The following is a 21233-nucleotide window of genomic DNA, read 5'->3' on the forward strand; positions in this document are numbered from 1 at the left end:
GGTAGAACCACCTCCACAATTTGTTATAGGGTTAGAAAAATATGACCAAAGAAACTCAGTGATCGAAGATACCGAAACTATAAATGTGGAAATCACCCTAGAACAACAGGAGCTTAAGATAGGAACCACTCTAGATCCCGTAGAGAGACAAGGGTTCATTGACCTTCTGATTGAATTCAAAGATGTTTTCGCATGGTCTTACAAAGACATGCCGGGAATCCATAGGGAAATTGCAGAGCACAGGATCCCGATCAAACCAGGGTTCAAACAAGTAAAGCAAAATCTACGCAGAATGCGTTCGGAGTGGTCTTTAAAGGTCAAGGAAGAAATTGATAAACAGCTCAAAGCCGGGTTCATCAAGGTGTCATAGTATTCGGATTGGGTTGCCAATGTAGTGCCAATACCGAAAAAGGATGGTAAGGTTCGCGTGTGCGTGGACTTTCGGGATCTGAACAAAGCTAGTCCAAAGGACGACTTTCCATTACCTCACATCGATACCTTGGTTAATAATACCGCAAATCATGCATTACTATATTTCATGGATGGATATGCCGATTACAACCAGATTAAGATGGCCGAGGAAGACATGAATAAGACAACATTTACATCAAAATGGGGAACCTATTGTTACACAGTAATGCCTTTCGGTTTGATAAATGCCGGGGCAACGTACCAGAGAACAGCAACGAAGTTGCTACACGATATGATGAACTACAAAGAAGTTGAAGTTTATGTCGATGACATAATAGTCAAGTCAAAGGAACGTGGTGGCCATCTTGGGGCGCTAGGAAAATTCTTTCAAAGATTGCGAAAGTACAACATGAGACTGAATCCGCAGAAGTGTGCTTTCGGGGTCACCTCTGGCAAACTGTTGGCTCATATCGTTAGCCACCGTGGCATCAAAGTAAACCCAACAAAGATAAAAGCCATTATGGAAATGCCCCGTCCCAAGACCGAGAAAGAAACTCGAGGTTTCCTGGGAAGAGTTCAATGCCGCTTCGTCGCGAAGTTGACGATGATTTGTGAGCCGATCTTTAAGAAACTGAAGGTCGGAGAACATGTTATGTGAGATGACCAGTGTCAGGCCGCGTTCGATAAAATAAAGGAAGTGTTGTCTTCTCCACCGGTTTTAAGCCCACCAGTAGCCAAGCTGCCGTTATCGCTATATCTAACCGTCACGGATACAGCAATGAGGGCTATGTTAGCCCAAACAGTTGACAAATAAGAAAGAGCCATTTACTACATCAGTAAAAAGTTCTTAGACTATGAAGTAAAATATACACCTCTTAAAAATATGTGTTTGGTCTTAGTCTGGGAACGAAGAAATTAAGACATTACATGCTTAGCTACAGTGTGAGTGTCTACTCCAAATTGGATCCGATCAAGTACTTGTTTGAAAAACCAATGCTAAATGGAATAATGTCAAGATGGACCCTCATGTTATCAGAGTTTGATCTCAAATATGTACCGCTGAAAGTGATCAAGGGAAGGGCGGTTGCCGATTTCCTCGCCGACAATCAAATCGAAGAAACAGAAGTCGTCGACACTTGGTCATTTCTCGACGAAGACGTGGTACACGTCGAGAATGACGTATGGGATTTGTATTTCGATGGAGCGTCGAACTATATGAGATATGGAGTGGGAATTATTCTTATCTCACCGACAGGTGAACACGTGCCCGTGTCCAACAAGCTGGATTTCAATGTCACAAACAACGCTGCTGAATATGAAGCATGTTTGCTTGGTTTACGCAGTGCTCTAGACTTGGGTGTGAAGAAGTTGTTAGTACATAGAGACTCGTCCCTTGTGATCAATAAAGTGGGTGGGTCATGGAGAATTAAGAGCCAAAGTTTGGCCCCGTATCAAACCAAGATCGAAGAATTGGAAAAGTACTTCGAGGATATTCGATATGTTCACCTACCAAGAGTGGAAAATCAGTTTGCAGATACGTTGTTCAAACTAGCTGCGATCAACATTCCCGACCATGTAGACAGTATGCCAATATGTGTCAAACGAAGATCGTCACCTGCCTATGTGAATGCAATCGATAATGCCGAGGAAGGTGAAACCGCACCCTGGTACACAACCATTTTGAAATTCAAGGAAACAGGTGACTATCCTCCCGACCTCGACACGCGTGGGAAGCGCGCTCTGCGAATGTTATCCGCCCAATTCATTAGGACCGATGATGGGCAATTGTATAAGAAGACGGCTCAAGGTATTTTGTTGCGATGCATCGATAAACCGACAGCTGAAAAGGTTATTGAGGAAGTCCATGACGGTGAATGTGGGCCACATATGAATGCCTATATGTTAGTCCGTAAGATCATAAGGCTTGATTACTATTGGACAACGATGGAAACAGATTGTTACAAGTATGTCAGTCAGTGTCACAATTGTCAGATATTTGCAAATGTACAACATGTGGCACCTTCTATGTTACACACCATGACGTCACCCTGGCCATTTTCAACCTGGGGAATTGACATCATTAGAAAAGTAAACCCATCAGGAATTAGAGGGAATTGTTTTATCCTTGTTGCAAGTGACTACTTCACAAAGTGGGTAGAGGCTAAGTCTTACAAAGTGCTAAAAGCAAAGCAAGTAGCACAGTTCATTAAGAATGACATCATTTTGTAGATACCTCATTTCTACACCTCCCGCCAACCACCCGGTGATGATTGGGCTGCATGTTTGGTACACGGAACGATTTATGACAGTCCGTAAGTTTATCGTCAAGTGATAGCTCAAATACTTGTGTCTACCCCTTGGTCGTCATCTACGCGCCTATACGGTCATTTTGACAGTAATTAGAGTTCATTTAGAGTTCGGGTCAAAAACCGCTTTATTTTCTAAGAAACCGTTTAAAAATGCCGAGTCGGATTGTCCTAGAATATTCCGGATATTTATTCCATAAGTTAATTTTATATAATTTCGTAAAATATATCCCGTAAATCTTATTTTAAGGAATAAGGAAGTAGAGATCCACCGCAATTCCATTAAAGAAACGCGGAAATCTTTCTTCCGCAGGAGGAAACCTCTGGGGAAACGACGTAGCAGATGCTGCGCTTCTTGGAAGGATCGGATCGCAACAGCTGTTGCGCCTCTTCCCCAGCTCGTTTATGTCTGTTTTCCAATTTGTCCATTATTTGTTTCCAAAGTTTGAGTCATTCCTAAACTCTTCACATTTTTTAGTATAAATAGGGACCTTCGTTCCACATATTTTTCACGCGAGTGTCCGCCCTTCTCTTCTCCCTTTGCATTCTAAGACCTTGCTCTAAGCTTATGATGCCTACGTGCTTGATCAATCGACCACGTAAGCTCAGATCATTCTGAGTTCCAGTCACGTTGCATGACCGACCAATTTGACCACTACACATCAATCAATTTAATCTAAATCCTCTAACGAGGGCACTTTATTCATACATTCGAGTCGAGCAATCACTAAAACGTTAACTTAGTTAATCTCGTTTCGCCAAAGATGTAAGTCTGTGGGTGTAAATCCGATCTTTTTTTTATTGTATTTTATTTTTGTACTCATTATTGTAAGATTTATGTCAAAAATATATTCAAAATCGATTTCTAATAACCCTTTTATCAAACTGTTTTTACGGATCAACAGCAACCAGATGTCGAGAAGAAACGCAGCAGCTGCTGCGCCTCTTCGAAGGGTCGCATCATCTGCTGCGCCTCTTCCAGAGGCTGCCGCTGCTTCTGCTCTTCTTCTTTTCCTCGGTTTATTTTCTGTTGTTTTGTTCCTTTGTTTTGTTTTCTTATTTTCATTCTTTTCTTTGTATATAAAATAAATTTTAATGTATATCTTTCAAATTGTTTCATTTTATTTACAACTTAGATCCCTTATAATAAATATTTGCGGGTTTTCGTCACTAAATCAAACCCGGAATTTAGAAACTCGATTTCTTCATATCCAGTTTCTGGAATTCGTCCTTTGTACATGTTTCCGTTGCTTCTTTCCAGTTTATCACATCCTTTTAAGTTCGTTTCCGTCTTCGTTAGTAAACCTAATTCGTTTTAATTCGTTTATAATTCATTCTCAATTCATTTTAATTTGTGTTCATTGCTTTCCGTTGCTTCTTTCCAGTAGGATTTATCCCTACCTGGCAAGCAACTCCCATCATAAAAGCAATCCGAGTAAAGATAAATTCAATTAACATAGCTTCTCACAACTTCGTCAACTACACAAGAAATTATTATAATTTAATTATTAATTATTCGATACATTATTATAATTCAATCAAATGAAATTCATTTATATTAATTATTTCCCGTGTATTATTTACATAAAAACCCGTCTTAGAAATTAAACTAATTAAATAATCCGCATAATCCCGCCATTAATCAAATACTAAATCAAGTCATCATTACAATTCCCTGTCATCACTCTATATCATCATCATGAACACCCATAACACAGTTTATACCCCGTGTCTTACACCACGCCAAACCCCTTACCAAAACCCGCATATTACGACACTCCTAGCCACCGACACCACCGCTAAAACCTACCACCACCTAGCTCGCACCACGGCCAACCCTTACAACGACCTACCACCTGCTAAAACACCACCAGCACCCTAAAATCCCACGCCCTAAATACCCCACGACACTACTAATATCGAAAACCCGACACCACAACAACACACCACACGACACCCCACTAGCACAACCACCACACGCCACCATTGACCGCCCTTACTCATCTCAACACCACCTCACAACTACCCAACACCGGCATCAACACAATCGACACCCCCTCCGCTGTTTCATGTTAAAACGACCATCACCGTCACAAACCACCACCAACAACCGCCACAACACCTCCACGCTGGTCGACACAAACACCAGGAGCCAACCCCACCTTACCCAGGTCAAGGCGAACCCGAATAAGGGTCCTATTAGGGTCAAAGTCCACTACTCCCCTGTTTTCAACCCGCCTCCACAGCCCTCGAAACCCGCCTGCCACCGCCACCCTAAGCCTTCCCTGACACCACCACCATACTCAATCCAACCCTTGAAATCCCACGTACCACTTCCCAAAGTTTGGTTCGATTCCGTCAAGGTTTGGGTCAGTTTCTAGGCGCCTTAAGATCGTCTCACATTCAGCTTAATTTGAAAATAAAAAGCGAGATTAGAAGTTGTTACCTTGAATTATTTATCGCTTGCTAATTCCGTCACCAATACTTTCTTAAACATTCTTAATCTCCCACTCTCTCTCTTTATGTAGATTTTTAGAATTGAAAAGTAAGATAGGATGGTAGATTGCTCCCCTTTTATAGAGTAGGCTTAGGCTTGTCCGTATTATTTTAGGAAACCGTCTTTAAGGTAATTATTATTATTATTATTATTATTATTATTATTATTATTATTATTATTATTATTATTATTATTATTATTATTATTATTATTATTATTATTATTATTATTATTATTATTATTATTATTATTATTATTATTATTATTATTGTTATTATTATTGTTATTATTATTATTATTATTATTATTATTATTATTATTATTATTATTATTATTATTATTATTATTATTATTATTATTATTATTATTATTATTATTATTATTATTATTATTATTATTATTATTATTATTATTATTATTATTATTATTATTATTATTATTATTATTATTATTATTATTATTATTATTATTATTATTATTATTATTATTATTATTATTATTATTATTATTATTATTATTATTATTATTATTATTATTATTATTATTATTATTATTATTATTATTATTATTATTATTATTATTATTATTATTATTATTATTATTATTATTATTATTATTATTATTATTATTATTATCATCATCATCATCATCATATATTACTACTCTTACCATAATTTGAATTACCATACATCTCTTTTAATAATTAAATTATTAGGATAATTAATATAATTATTATTACTGTTCCATTATTATTATTTCCATATTATCTATTATAAATTCCTGGTGCAAATCCCGATTATACTCACACCCTATTATAATAAATTCCGGTCCAATTAATCAATGGCACACGGCCCAACACTCGATTATTAGCTAAGCCCAATTCCTGACTTCGATTATTAATTTTATATTTTACTTAACGTCTTATTTGTAATTATTATTAGAAATGCTTTAACTAATTATTAGTTACATAAATTATTAATATCAAAATACGGGGTATTACAGGAGGAACTTACAAAAGGCTTCAATGCTCTAGCCCAAGAGCATTTAATGACATAGGGTGTACCTACACATACGCCTTAGAAAGACTCATTGCCCAAGGGAAATTGAACCCCAACGGCCCAACTCCCGAACCACCGTTGGAACAACGAAATAAATGGTACAAGCTTGATGCATACTGTGCATTCCATCAAGGGAAGGGGCATGACACGGAAAACTGTTTCCGTCTCAAACATGAAATATAAGATATGATCGAGAGTGGAACACTCCCAATCCCATCGGTCAAACCCAACAGCGTGACCAACCCGTTTGGTGATCACATGAATGACGTATTTATCGAAGACAATATTGATATGACCCATTTGATCCGGCCCGTTTGTCGCCTAAAGGGTTTCTTTGTAGGAAAGGAGTTCATTGATTGTTCAAAGTACTTTCCAAGCCCGAAGAACGAAGTTCGATTTGGGGATTTTGGTATTGACTGCACACCATACATTCTCCGAAGTGGGAATGAAGTCCATGGAATTTGGACGACAATGAAGATGATATTTACCTTAGGAAAGGAGCAATCGTCCCACGAACCCAAGATGAAATCTTGAAGCTAAGGAAAGATGTCCTTGAGTCTAATCATTTGACTCGATCTTGGCGCCCCTATCGAGTTGAGAAGGCAAGATATACTTCTATCGCCAAGGATGTTCCAGATAAGGGATCCTTAAAAGAACCTACTTTAGTCGAGGCACTTAGTGAAGTCTCGACCTTAGAGACTTCCCTCATTAAGCAGTTCCAAAAGACTAAGACAGATGACATTACTGGGAAGCCAATCTCGAGTTATCTTAAACACCAAACGATGAAAGACGCCAATAGCAAACTCAGTACTGCTGTGAACTTCCTAGGAATTCGGAATTCGGCAATAAGAATCGATGAAGAAATGAACAAGGTAATGAGGGAAATATACTCCCAACCCTGGTTCTTGAATTTGTAGCAAGAGAGAGAAGAAAACAGGAAGAAGTTAATCTCGTACTATCTAGCATTCATCAAGTATCCTCCCAAATACATAATCCTCAATGGCACGGATGAGAACTCGCCCGCATACAAGGTTGGGTCCTCGGAAGACCTAATGGTAGGATACGGATGCCACAAAGGTGAGCAAGGTAACCAAGGCTTGGCATCAGTGGTGGTGTAGATCAGCAAGAAGGATGTCGTACCTAGAGGAGAAAACAAGGGTGGGTATAGATTACTACTGCATCACAGACCAGAAGTTTTACTGCCCTTATAAGGAGAAATGTTCAAGATGGATGACGGTTCCGAGTCTGAGTTTGAGTTTGAGTCTGAGTTTGAGTCTGATAAGAGTCCTAAGTTTGAGTCTAAGGAGTTAGGTGTCGAAGCCACCCCCTCCCAAGTCTTTCCTTTCAATGCATGATGTGACCATAATTAGCGCATATTTAGCCCCGAATTAGCCTTGTTCCCATGCTTTTTAGTGCATATTTGGGTCATCTATTATCTTTAGTTTTTTGTTTTGCATATTCTTTGAGATTTTGATCCCTTGGTAGGAAAGGAGTGCAAATCTTGCATTTTCATGGGAAAACGAGACTAAATTGATTGAATTCAATGACCAAGCATCATGCAGAGACAAGATTAGAAGGCCTTTGTACATATGATAGTAGATGAGCAATGTTGAGAAAGGATCCTTGCATCCCCGAGGAAATCCCCAAGGATTTTATGAAGAAAAGGGAAGAAAAGAAGAAGAAACCATGCTGAGCTACAATCCGAGCGGATTGTCCTGAATCCGCCCGTCCTCCACAAGCACAATCCGTGCGTCTTCCTTCAAAGACGCCCGGACAGCAGCCACAGAATCTGGCCGGATTCCCCTGAAGACGCCCGTCTTCCCCTGCCTGAATCCTCCCGTCCCGACCCCAATACGCACGGATTCCAGTACAGCGAAATTTCGTCTTCTCCAAGCTACAAAGAAAGAAGCCCTTCCTTCGAAAAATACCGGCTTCTCCCTGCTCAATCTAAAAAGTGTAATTACTAGTTTAGCCCTTAGTTAACCCTAATGCATCCACCTAATTTCCACTATAAATACCCCATTAGTCTAATTAGAAGAGCATGTTCTTCTTATCAATTATTAGAGTAGTTAATATCAATCAAATCTCTCTTTAGTATTGTAATCAACAATTAATCAAGTTTTAATACAAGTTTTATTTCCTTAATCTCTCTTTTGTTCATCCTTTATTTTGGGTAATTGAAGATTATTTGGGTTATTATTGGGAGAGTGACAACCTCTCAATCAAGCATCAAGTACTTCTTTTATTCTTTGCTTTATTATTGGAATCATTAGTAGGTATAATTCTCTTAATCCCTTTTTAATTATTGTTAATTACTTTCATTTATTCATCATGTTTCCTTTTGTTGGTATGATTGACAACCTTGCTAGCATGATCAACATGATAATGAGTGAGTAGTGACCTAGCTAGGGTTAATGGGTAATTAGGGGAAACCAACATGGGGAATGATTCATGCTTAAATTAATATGCTTTCATGGTTTATTTGCTTGCTTGTTTTGATCTCAACTCATGCACATGTTATGTTTGATGAAATGTGAGCCTATGAATCCTTGCATTTTTTACCCATCACCTATCTTTTCAATGAGACTTGTAAGACATAAACCAACTCGAGTCTCATTAGACCATGCATGTTGTTGAGTAGGGAAGACTAAGTCGACTTGTAGGTGTTGTACAATCTAATCGATTCGGCTCCGGGACCCAAACTTTCCTAGGATTGTAAGATATAACCCAACTCAATCCATCACAACAATAATCGCTTGCTTATAATTTGAGAACATGTTTGCATGATCAATTCCCATGATTCCCCTATGACCCCATGACAGCCTAGTGCTTTTTATCAATTGTTTACAACCCTTTTAATTTATTCTGCTTATTTATTTTCATTGCTATTTAGTTAGTGACCTTCTACATCAACCCAAATTGTGACACCCCTAAGACACCACTAGTTTCAATAGAAATCTCATCTCAATTCCCGTCCCTTGGGATCCGACCTTTACTTGCCTCTTTACTAATTGTAGAGTTGTTTGTGAAGCTATAAATTGTGTTTTGATTCGGACGTGATCTAACGACATCTATTAAATTGTGAATACGAAATGGACCGATCAAAAATGGCGCCGTTGCCGGGGACGGTGTTAACTTGATTTAGATTTTCTTATATTGTTATTAGTTGTGTCTTTCTTTACCTTGGAGAAGTAAAACTCCTCAAGGTTTGTTCTAATTGTTTTCGAGTTGTTTGATATTTTGCATGTCTAGAAGGTCACAAGGTGATTTGTTACCTTTTGACCGTGAAATTAAAAGAACCTTGACAAACAATAGGAGATTTGCTAGGAGGAATTTGAGAGGTATTAGTGAGGTAGTGTATATTCAACCAACTATTGAGTTCATCAACCCTTTTGCAAGAGAAGGTGAGGAGAACCCAACACAAGATACCCCACAAAGTCAACCTACAATGCCTAAATTTTCATCACATTCAGTACCCACCGAGGAGAACCTACCCAATGGTACTCCCACACCACAACATTTAACCGGAAATTTTATTGCCAAATCCGCCTTTATCCAACTAGTCGAAAGGAGCCAATTTGGGGGGATGCCTAGTGAAGACCCTCATTCTCATATGGAAACCTTTTGTGACTATTGTGATGCGATTTCTTAAACCGGTGTGACTCAAGACCAAATTTGATGGGTCTTATTTCCTTTTTCTCTAATCGGCACCGCGAAACAATGGTTGAAGGGCCTTGATAAGGCCACTCTCGGAATTGATTCTTGGAAGAAGTTGGCTCTAGCTTTCTACAAAAAGTTCTACCCACCGGAAAAGACTAACATGCTAAGAGCTAAAATTACGGGTTTTAAGCAAAGGGATGAAGAATGTTTGTCTGAAGCTTGGGAGCGGTTCAAGGGAATTTGTCGCTCATGTCCCCACCTTGGACTTAGCGAGTGGTTCTTGGTACAACAATTTTGGAACGGTTTATATGAAGATTCAAGGAACATTCTCAACATGGGATCAAATGGAATGTTCACCGAAGTTGATGACAATCAAATATGGAACAAGATTGAGGAAATGGCGGCCCATAACTCACAATATAGTACACCTCGCAAGGCTACTAGAGGAGGAAGGCATGAAGTGGACTCCATTACTCAATTGGGTGCTCAACTTAGTGCTCACATTGACACAATCAATTTGAAGTTTGAACAAGCTATGGCTAGACTTGAAGAGGCCTCAAAATCACCAAAGCATCATGTTAATGCCATGACGGCATCCTCATCAATCCCAAGTGGGATATGTGAGAATTGTGGAAATTTGGGACATGACCAAAGTGAATGTAGGGGAACAAATGAACAAGTGAATGCTTTCCAAGCATACAAGAGTGGTACCCCTTATTCCAACTATTACAATGAAAACACCAAGTTTCATCCAAATCTCTCATATAAAAGCCAAAATGTTCAAAACCCTCAAACAACATACACCCCACCTCCCATGAGAAACCAAAATCAAAGACCCTTTTTCAACCAAAACCAAGGTTACCAAAACCAAAATCCATACAATCACCAAAATGACCAAGGTTTTGATGTTCAAAAAGCGGTCCTCCAAATGCAAAAGAATCAACAAGAGTTTTTCACTCAAATGCAAAAAGATAGCCAAGCAAAAGAAACCACCATCAACAACATTCTAGCTCACACCAAGATGTTAGAAACACAATTGACTCAACTAGCATCTTCAAGCTCACAAAGACAAAAGGGGCAATTACCACCTCAAAGTAATCCCCCAATACATGAAACGGTTAGTGCCATTCACTTGAGAAGTGGTACAAGGTATGAAGCACCGAAGAAGCAAGTTGAGGATGAAGTTGTGGAAGCAAGTGATAAGGAAGAACTTGTGCAAAACTCCAAAGATGGAGAATCATCAAAAGAAGAGATTTCAAAGAAAAATGAAGACAAGGCCAAGGAGAAGGAGCCCATTGTGATTAGACTTCCTTTTCCAAGTCGTCAAGCCAAGCCCAAATTTGATGACCAACTTGGAAAGTTTATGGAAATTGTGAAGAATTTGGAAGTCTCAATTCCTTTCACAGAATTAATCAATCACGTGCCGGCCTATGCGAAATACATGAAAGACATCCTCACAAAGAAGAAGTCGATCCGGAAACTTGAGACTATCGCCTTCACTAAGGTGAGTAGTGCAATACTTCAAGGGAGTTCACCTCCAAAACTAAAGGATCCGGGAAGCTTCTCAATACCGTGTACCATTGGCGACACCACGATCAACAAAGCCTTATGTGATCTAGGGGCTAGTGTGAGTGTTATGCCGTACTCGGTGAGTAAAAGGTTGGGGATGGGAGAGCTTAAATGCACCAATATCACACTCCAAATGGTCGATAGATCGACGAAGACACCATTTGAGATATGGGAAGATGTCCCCGTACGAATTGGGAAGTTTTTCATCCCGGTGGACTTTGTCATTGTTGATATGGTAGAAGATTCCAACATTTCAATCATTCTAGGAAGACCCTTCTTACACACCGCGGGTGCGGTGATTGATGTAAAACATGGTGAGCTCACTCTAGAAGTGGGAGATAAGAGTATAACTTTTAATCTTGACAAGACTATGAGAGCTCCCCGTTTACATGAACCGTGTTTTATGATCGATCATTATAGTCGGAAGGATGAAAGGAAGAAGTCGGAACTCCAATGGAAGAAGAAAATTGAAGATGCTCCATTCAAAGAGCAAGTGAATTGTGACAAAGAGAGCTTGAAAGGCTCATCAAAGACAAGCAATGAAGAAGATGGCCTCATTGGCCAAGAAAAGGAAATGGGAAAGTTGTCCATCAAATCAAGAGATTTTCAATGATCAACTTAATGAAGTATGTGGTCTTTGGGACGACGAATTTGAAGGGATTTTTAATCCCTACATTGGTAATGCCATCGACCAAGACCGACAACAAGGGCCAAGGTCTATTGAAGACCTCTATCATGATAATGAACAAGCTTTTGATTACTTTTTCAAGGTGTTGAGCAACATCAACAACACCTTGAACATGCCCCCTTGACATTTCATCAAGAATGAGAGTTTGGTGGAGTCCTCCCTAAACCACCATTTGTAAATATTTCTAACTCCCTAACTTGCATTTCAATTCTTGTATTACATTTTTGTTATTTTTGGATTTTTATACTTTGATCAAGATAATTATCATGTTTGAGAGAAGTGAGGGAGGGACTAATAATTTCAATTAATGTGTAGTGCTTTAGCTTAGTGTGGGGATGGCAATTGCCTAGGCTATCCATGCCTTAGTAGTGCCCCCACGATGAAGAACACGAGATATGAAGAAGAATGGAAGAATGACAAGGGATATGCATTGTACACGGATGGAACTGAATCCGGGTACAAAGGGGTCGAATCCGAGCGGATTCAGGAGAATCCGCCCGTCTTCAAGAAATTCGGACGTGTTGGGTAAAAGACGCCCGTCCTATTATGAGCTGAATTTTTGAAATTTTTGACTTTCAACAAATCCGGGCGTCCTGCATCCGAATCCGCCTGTCTTTAAAAATCCGCCCGTCCTGAAGGGAAGACGCCCGTCTTCTTGGCTGAAGAAAACAAGAAAAATCCCTGTGAAGGAATCCGCCCGTCTTCTGCAGAAGACGCCCGTCCCGTGTTTGCAAATCCGAGCGTCTTCACTGAAAGACGCCCGTCTTTAGGCGAGTTTTTCCAAACCCAGAAAAGGCAGAATCCGCCCGTCTTGCCCCTGCAGTTCAAAATTCTCGGGTTTTATAAACCCCCTCTCACATTCATTTCTTCATTCCTTCATTCATAACATTACTTATAAACCTCAAAACCCTCATCCTCTCCATTACAAAAACAAGATTCCTCAACAACATTCACCAAAATCAAATCAAAACATCCTTTTAACAACAAATCAATCACTCCTCTTCCATTGTCACACCACCCTACCCTTTCGAGTATCAAGAGTTCAAACCGGAAGGTGTTGAAGCAAGAAATGATTATTTGACTCTTCTCATGCAAACGATGCACAAGAAAGCCTTTGAAGATCGGAAAAATGCTTACTTAGCCCAATATCCACCCCTCATACATTTAGCTAGGCAAGGACTACTCGACCCATCATGTCCTTTGCCTAGTTAGGCGGATAAGGAAGTCCTATTTCCGAGTGCATCTAGGGTTGTTCCGGGTGATAATGAGGTTGTTGGTAATGAAGAGGTTGATGATAACATTGATGAAGAAGCTAGTGAAGAAGGAGAAGAGGATGATGAGCAAGGTGAAGAAGAAAGTGAAGGAGAAAGTGGTGATAAGACCACTTCTAGTGAGGAAGGTGATGATAATGATGATATGATGGAAGATTAGCAAGCTTTAGAGGCTCCTACCCTCTCAAGGTTTGTCTATTTCTCTCTTTGTTCTATTTATTTATTTTTCTTGATCATTGTTGGAATAGTCCTAGCACCATTGAGGACTAACACCTCGGCCCCATTGAGGTGTTCTCATTTTATTGTTCCCACCTTTCAAAATCCAACATGACAAAATTAGTTTCATGCATTGCATAGTGTGTGCATGAACTACACCCATCCTTGGACATTAGCAATAATGTCTAGTTCGGTTTGGGGAAGTTAATGCATACACAACGGGAGGTAATCTAAATTATCCTCTCCGTCATAAACAAAAAACCATGCAACATGTAGTATAGATTAGTGTAGCTTGCATTTAGTGTAGAAATCATGCATCATGTTTGCATAATTTCCCTTCATTTTGGCCATTGAGGACAATGCCCATATTAGTGTGGGGATGGGGAATTCTAACTTAACTTTTATTCAAAAATCCAAAAAATTGAAAAATTTCGAAAATCCATAAAAATTTGAAAATTGAAAAACCCAAAAACATGTTTATTCCTTTTGTAGTGTAGTTATATATATATTGTATATATTGTTGTATATATTGTGTTTGTTCTATCCTTGTTCACATTGATTGACTACGCCACATCCGAGACATGAGGATTATGAAGACCGCATGGTATGATCTTTCCAATCTCCTTTTCCCTCTTTATGTTAATGACTATGTGGCTTTATTTTGATTGATGCGGTATAACAATGTAAACTTAGGACTTGCATTTAGTTTATATGTCATATTAATTGATAGAATCACTTGCATTAGGATGTATATACTAGTTGCATCATGGCATGTAGTTGCATTTAGATAAAACATTTTGAAAAGTGCCTAATTGAGAACTTTACAAAGAGCAACTAAGCCATTACAAATACTTTTTCAACTTAAGACTTTGCCTACTAGAATGGTTGTAAAACATCCTAGATAGTGTCATACTAGTGTCTTTTGACCCATGACCCAAAGCCTAGTCAAGGGTTTGCATGTGAGTCACCTATCCAACCCCGTGATGCGATGTGGACTTGGTTAACTTGTCTAGGTGACCTTGATTGACCTTGTGGTCAGGCAACCCAAAAATACTTTCTATCAATAAGTTTGAAGTGCTCATTTCGAAAATTTTGTCATGTGGAAGTAATTTATTGCTAAGGAAACCTCAAATGTTATGAAATGTTGAAACGTTGAGAAATTTAGTTGTTTTGATGGAGGCGTACCACTTCGATGTGCTTTGGAGAGGGATCCATTGAATTGGGCCCCCACACGGTTGTGAATTCGACCGCCCAGAGACAGAGTGACTATCACCCCGAAAAGCTATTGTCTAGAGGTTAACCGGTTGCCTAATAAGCGATTGGCGAAAGCAAAGGACACTAGCCCGGAAGGGACAAACCCCATCTTAAAATTTTTGAAATGTGAAAGTTAAATGAGGACAATTTTGAATACTAGTCATATCCACCCTTATTTATAAAGATTTGAGCATTTCATTCCCAAAAAGCCTTTTTGTCAAACCACTTTGTCGATCTTGGGACGATCCATGACCTTTACTTTTGTAGAGAATTCGAGACTTGTCATGTCATATGCTACTAGCATCATAGGGATCATCATTCCACCACCATCCAATCGCTCTTGACGAAAGCATTTGGAAATTGAGGACGAAAGTAGTCTAGTTTAACACCATTTGGAGGTGATTTAGTGCCATCCTCTTAGCCTTAGTAATTTGTTGAACTATTATTTGTGAAGGATTATATGCTCTTAAATTTGTTCTCTCTTGGTTGCCTCCGCCACTTGATGAGGAAGTGGCTATTCCTTTTGTAGATGCATCCATTATTTGATTTTGTGTGCCTAATGTTTGGATGTGTCGCCATTTTGGCAAGACCCACCTTGCCTTGCAAGAAGGCATCCTACCTCATGGTTGTCTTGTTGTGAGTTGAAGGGGCGGAGTGATACCCGCTAATTGTCTCATATCGGCTATGTTATTAGGTTAGCTTAAATAATGGTCCTAGTCTTTGTCATCTCTTTACTCGGGATGAGCAAAGGTTCGGTTTGGGGATATTTGATGTGACCATAATTAGCGCATATTTAGCCCCCGAATTAGCCTTGTTCCCATGCTTTTTAGTGCATATTTAGGTCATCTATTGTCTTTAGTTCTTTGTTTTGCATATTCTTTGAGATTTTGATCCCTTGGTAGGAAAGAACTGCAAATCTTGCATTTTCATGGGAAAACGAGACTAAATTGATTGAATTCAATGACCAAGCATTAAGGAGAGACAAGATTAGAAGGCCTTTGTACATATGATAGTAGATGAGCAATGTTGAGAAAGGATCCTTGCATCCCCGAGGAAATCCCCAAGGATTTTATGAAGAAAAGGGAAGAAAAGAAGAAGAAACCATGCTGAGCTACAATCCGAGCGGATTGTCCTGAATCCGCCCGTCCTCCACAAGCACAATCCGTGCGTCTTCCTTCAAAGACGCCCGATAAAGCAGCCCACAGACCGCCGGATTCCCCGAAGACGCCGTCTTCCCCGCTCGAATCCGCCCGTCCCGACCCCAATACGCACAGATTCCGAAAGACAACGAAATTTCGTCTTCTCCAAGCTACAAAGAAAGAAGCCCTTCCTTCGAAAAATACCGGCTTTCTCCTCGCTCAATCTAAAAGTGTAATTACTAGTTTAGCCCTTAGTTAACCCTAATGCATCCACCTAATTTCCACTATAAATACCCCATTAGTCTAATTAGAAGAGCATGTTCTTCTTATCAATTATTAGAGTAGTTAATATCAATCAAATCTCTCTTTAGTATTGTAATCAACAATTAATAAAGTTTTAATACAAGTTTTATTTCTTTAATCTCTCTTTTGTTCATCCTTTATTTTGGGTAATTGAAGATTATTTGGGTTATTATTGGGAGATTCACAACCTCTCAATCAAGCATCAAGTACTTCTTTTATTCTTTGCTTTATTATTGGAATCATTAGTAGGTATAATTCTCTTAATCCCTTTTTAATTATTGTTAATTACTTTCATTTATTCATCATGTTTCCTTTTGTTGGTATGATTGACAACCTTGCTAGCATGATCAACATGATAATGAGTGAGTAGTGACCTAGCTAGGGTTAATGGGTAATTAGGGGAAACCAACATGGGGAATGATTCATGCTTAAATTAATATGCTTTCATGGTTTATTTGCTTGCTTGTTTTGATCTCAACTCATGCACATGTTATGTTTGATGAAATGTGAGCCTATGAATCCTTGCATTTTTTACCCATCACCTATCTTTTCAATGAGACTTGTAAGACATAAACCAACTCGAGTCTCATTAGACCATGCATGTTGTTGAGTAGGGAAGACTAAGTCGACTTGTAGGTGTTGTACAATCTAATCGATTCGGCTCCGGAACCCAAACTTTTCTAGGATTGTAAGATATAACCCAACTCAATCCATCACAACAATAATCGGTTGCTTATAATTTGAGAACATGTTTGTATGATCAATTCCCATGATTCCCCTATGACCCCATGACACCCTAGTGCTTTTTATCAATTGTTTACAACCCTTTTAATTCATTCTGCTTATTTATTTTCATTGCTATTTAGTTAGTGACCTTCTACATCAAGCCAAATTGTGATACCCCTAAGACACCACTAGTTTCAATAGAAATCTCATCTCAATTCCCGTCCCTTGGGATCCGACCTTTACTTGCCTCTTTACTAATTGTAGAGTTGTTTGTGAAGCTATAAATTGTGTTTTGATTCGGACGTGACCCAACGACAACATCTATTAAATTGTGAATACGAAACGGACCGATCAATGCACACTTTCTAATTCTGGTATCCCAGGGCCTGTCTCGGGTACCTCTAATGTCTCGCCACTGACCTCCGATCAGTTGGCTCAATTGTTAGCGCATTTCGCGCATTTTCAAATCAATAATAGTAAGATGAACCAGTTTGCTTACGACTTGTTTTATTTATATTGCAATTCAATTTTTTAAAATAATTGTTTTAGTAGTGACTTTGAGAATGAGGCCAAAGGCGAACAGGTTGTAGAAGAAGAAGAGGAGGTAGAACCACCTCCACAATTGGTTAGAGGGTTAGAAAAATATGACCAAAGAAACTCAGTGATCGAAGATACCGAAACTATAAATGTGGAAATCACCCTAGAACAACAGGAGCTTAAGATAGGAACTACTCTAGATCCCGTAGAGAGACAAGGGTTCATTGACCTTCTGATTGAATTCAAAGATGTTTTCGCATGGTCTTACAAAGACATGCCGGGAATCCATAGGAAAATTGCTGAGCACAGGATCCCGATCAAACCAGGGTTCAAACCAGTAAAGCAAAAGCTACGCAGAATGCGTTTGGAGTGGTCTTTAAAGGTCAAGGAAGAAATTGATAAGCAGCTTAAAGCCGGGTTCATCAAGGTGTCATAGTATTCGGATTGGGTTGCCAATGTAGTGCCAGTACCGAAAAAGGATGGTAAGGTTCGCGTGTGCGTGGACTTTCGGGATCTGAACAAAGCTAGTCCAAAGGACGACTTTCCATTACCTCACATCGATACCTTGGTTAATAATACCGCAAATCATGCATTACTATATTTCATGGATGGATATGCCGGTTACAACCAGATTAAGATGACCGAGGAAGACATGAATAAGACAACATTTACATCACCATGGGGAACCTATTGTTACACAGAAATGCCTTTCGGTTTGATAAATGCCGGGGCAACGTATAAGAGAACAGCAACGAAGTTGCTACACGATATGATGAACTACAAAGAAGTTGAAGTTTATGTCGATGACATGATAGTCAAGTCAAAGGAACGTGGTGGCCATCTTGGGGCACTACGAAAATTCTTTCAAAGATTGCGAAAGTACAACATGAGACTGAATCCGCAGAAGTGTGCTTTCGGTTTCACCTCTGGCAAACTGTTGGGTCATATCGTTAGCCACCGTGGCATCAAAGTAGACCCAACAAAGATAAAAGCCATTATGGAAATGCCCCGTCCCAAGACCGAGAAAGAAATTCGAGGTTTCCTGGGAAGAGTTCAATGCCGTTTCGTCGCGAAGTTGACGATGATTTGTGAGCCGATCTTTAAGAAACTGAAGGTCGGAGAACATGTTATGTGGGATGACCAGTGTCAGGCCGCGTTCGATAAAATAAAGGAAGTGTTGTCTTCCCCACCAGTTTTCAGCCCACCAGTAGCCAAGCTGCCGTTATCGCTATATCTAACCCTCACGGATACAGCAATGAGGGCTATGTTAGCCCAAACAGTTGACAAAAAAGAAAGAGCCATTTACTACATCAGTAAAAAGTTCTTAGACTATGAAGTAAATTATACACCTCTTGAAAAGATGTGTTTGGTCTTAGTCTGGGCAACGAAGAAATTAAGACATTACATGCTTAGCTATAGTGTGAGTGTCTACTCCAAATTGGATCCGATCAAGTACTTGTTTGAAAAACCATTGCTAAATGGAAGAATGTCAAGATGGACCCTCATGTTATCAGAGTTTGATCTCAAATATGTACCGCTGAAAGTGATCAAGGGAAGGGCGGTTGCCGATTTCCTCGCCGACAATCCAATCGAAGAAGCAGAAGTCGTCGACACTTGGTCATTTCTCGACGAAGACGTGGTACACGTCGAGAATGACGTATGGGATTTGTATTTCGATGGAGCGTCGAACTATATGAGATATGGAGTGGGAATTATTCTTATCTCACCGACAGGTGAACACGTGCCCGTGTCCAACAAGCTGGATTTCAATGTCACAAACAACGCTGCTGAATATGAAGCATGTTTGCTTGGTTTACGCAGTGCTCTAGACTTGGGTGCGAAGAATTTTTTAGTACATAGAGACTCGTCCCTTGTGATCAATAAAGTGGGTGGGTCATGGAGAATTAAGAGCCAAAGTTTGGCCCCGTATCAAACCAAGATCGAAGAATTGGAAAGGTACTTTGAGGATATTCGATATGTTCACCTACCAAGAGTGGAAAAACAGTTTGCAGATACGTTGTTCAAACTAGCTGCGATCAACATTCCCGACCATGTAGACAGTATGCCAATATGTGTCAAACGAAGATCGTCACCTGCCTATGTGAATGCAATCGATGATGTCGAGGAAGGTGAAACCGCACCCTCGTACACAGCCATTTTGAAATTCAAGGAAACATGTGACTATCCTCCCGACCTCGACACGCGTGGAAAGCGCACTCTGCGAATGTTATCCGCCCAATTCATCAGGACCGATGATGGGCAATTGTATAAGAAGACGGCTCAAGGTGTTTTGTTGTGATGCATCGATAAACCGACCGCTGAAAAGGTTATTGAGGAAGTCCATGACGGTGAATGTGGGCCACATATGAATGCCTATATGTTAGCCCGTAAGATCATAAGGCTTGATTACTATTGGACAACGATGGAAACAGATTGTTACAAGTATGTCAGTCAGTGTCACAATTGTCAGATATTTGCAAATGTACAACATGTGGCACCTTCTATGTTACACACCATGACGTCACCCTGGCCATTTTCAACCTGGGGAATTGACATCATTAGAAAAGTAAACCCATCAGGAATTAGAGGGCATTGTTTTATCCTTGTTGCAAGTGACTACTTCACAAAGTGGGTAGAGGCTAAGTCTTACAAAGTGCTAAAAGCAAAGCAAGTAGCACAGTTCATTAAGAATGACATCATTTTGTAGATACCTCATTTCTACACCTCCCTCCAACCACCCGGTGATGATTGGGCTGCATGTTTGGTACACGGAACGATTTATGAAAGTCCATAAGTTTATCGTCAAGTGATAGCTCAAATACTTTTGTCTACCCCTTGGTCGTCATCTACGCGCCTATACGGTCATTTTGACAGTAATTAGAGTTCATTTAGAGTCCGGGTCAAAAACCGCTTTATTTTCTAAAAAACCGTTTAAAAATGCCGAGTCAGAATGTCCTAGAATATTCCGGATATTTATTCCATAAGTTAATTTTATATCATTTGGTAAAATATATCCCGTAAATCTTATTTTAAGGAATAAGGAAGTAGAGATCCACCGCAATTCCATTAAAGAAACGCGGAAATCTTTCTTCCGTAGGAGGAAACCTCTGGGGAAACGACGCAGCAGATGCTGCGCTTCTTGGAAGGATCGGATCGCAACAGCTGTTGCGCCTCTTCCCCAGCTCGTTTATGCCTGTTTTCAAAATTTTCCGTTATTTGTTTCCAAAGTTTGAGTCATTCCTAAACTCTTCACATTTTTTAGTATAAATAGGGACCTTCGTTCCACATATTTTTCACGCGAGTGTCCGCCCTTCTCTTCGCCCTTTGCATTCTAAGACCTTGCTCTAAGCTTATGACGCCTACGTGCTTGATCAATCGACCACGTAAGCTTTGATCATTCTGAGTTTCAGTCACGTTGCATGACCGACCAATTTGACCACTACACATCAATCAATTTAATCTAAATCCTCTAGCGAGGGCACTTTATTCATACATTCGAGTCGAGCAATCACTAAAACGTTAACTTAGTTAATCTCGTTTCGCCAAACATGTAAGTCTGAGGGTGTAAATCCGATCTTTTTTTATTGTATTTTATTTT

The 21233-nt window shown here is 39.5% G+C and overlaps 2 protein-coding genes and 1 non-coding gene across 3 annotated transcripts; 2 read left to right on the forward strand and 1 right to left on the reverse strand.

Annotated features, from left to right (window-relative positions):
* The first annotated feature begins 571 nt into the window (after positions 1 to 571).
* On the forward strand, positions 572 to 18071 carry LOC141617671 (uncharacterized). Its single transcript, XM_074434837.1, has 3 exons — positions 572 to 971; positions 1478 to 2375; positions 17648 to 18071. The coding sequence occupies exons 1-3, from the start codon at positions 572 to 574 to the stop codon at positions 18069 to 18071; spliced, it is 1722 nt and encodes a 573-aa protein (XP_074290938.1).
* On the reverse strand, positions 10093 to 10199 carry LOC141624431 (small nucleolar RNA R71). The gene has a single exon (XR_012534237.1). It is a non-coding gene; the product is annotated as a small nucleolar RNA R71 (small nucleolar RNA).
* A 168-nt stretch (positions 18072 to 18239) lies between the features above and the next one.
* Positions 18240 to 19934, forward strand: LOC141617672 (uncharacterized). Its single transcript, XM_074434838.1, has 2 exons — positions 18240 to 18971; positions 19188 to 19934. The coding sequence occupies exons 1-2, from the start codon at positions 18240 to 18242 to the stop codon at positions 19932 to 19934; spliced, it is 1479 nt and encodes a 492-aa protein (XP_074290939.1).
* The last annotated feature ends 1299 nt before the right edge of the window (positions 19935 to 21233 follow it).

Source organism: Silene latifolia, chromosome X (assembly GCF_048544455.1).
Source record: "Silene latifolia isolate original U9 population chromosome X, ASM4854445v1, whole genome shotgun sequence".
Taxonomy (NCBI): Eukaryota; Viridiplantae; Streptophyta; class Magnoliopsida; order Caryophyllales; family Caryophyllaceae; genus Silene; species Silene latifolia.

What these genes read in the sequence shown, in the direction of transcription:
- LOC141617671 (XM_074434837.1), top strand. Translation starts at nt 572, where the DNA reads ATGGCCGAGGAAGACATGAATAAGACAACATTTACATCAAAATGGGGA. An exon ending in GACCGAGAAAGAAACTCGAG is followed by an intron (nt 972 to 1,477) that starts GTTTCCTGGGAA and finishes TACCGCTGAAAG; the next exon opens with TGATCAAGGGAAGGGCGGTT. An exon ending in ATGGAAACAGATTGTTACAA is followed by an intron (nt 2,376 to 17,647) that starts GTATGTCAGTCA and finishes TAATTGTTTTAG; the next exon opens with TAGTGACTTTGAGAATGAGG.
- LOC141617672 (XM_074434838.1), top strand. Translation starts at nt 18,240, where the DNA reads ATGGATGGATATGCCGGTTACAACCAGATTAAGATGACCGAGGAAGAC. An exon ending in AAAAGTTCTTAGACTATGAA is followed by an intron (nt 18,972 to 19,187) that starts GTAAATTATACA and finishes AAAGTGATCAAG; the next exon opens with GGAAGGGCGGTTGCCGATTT.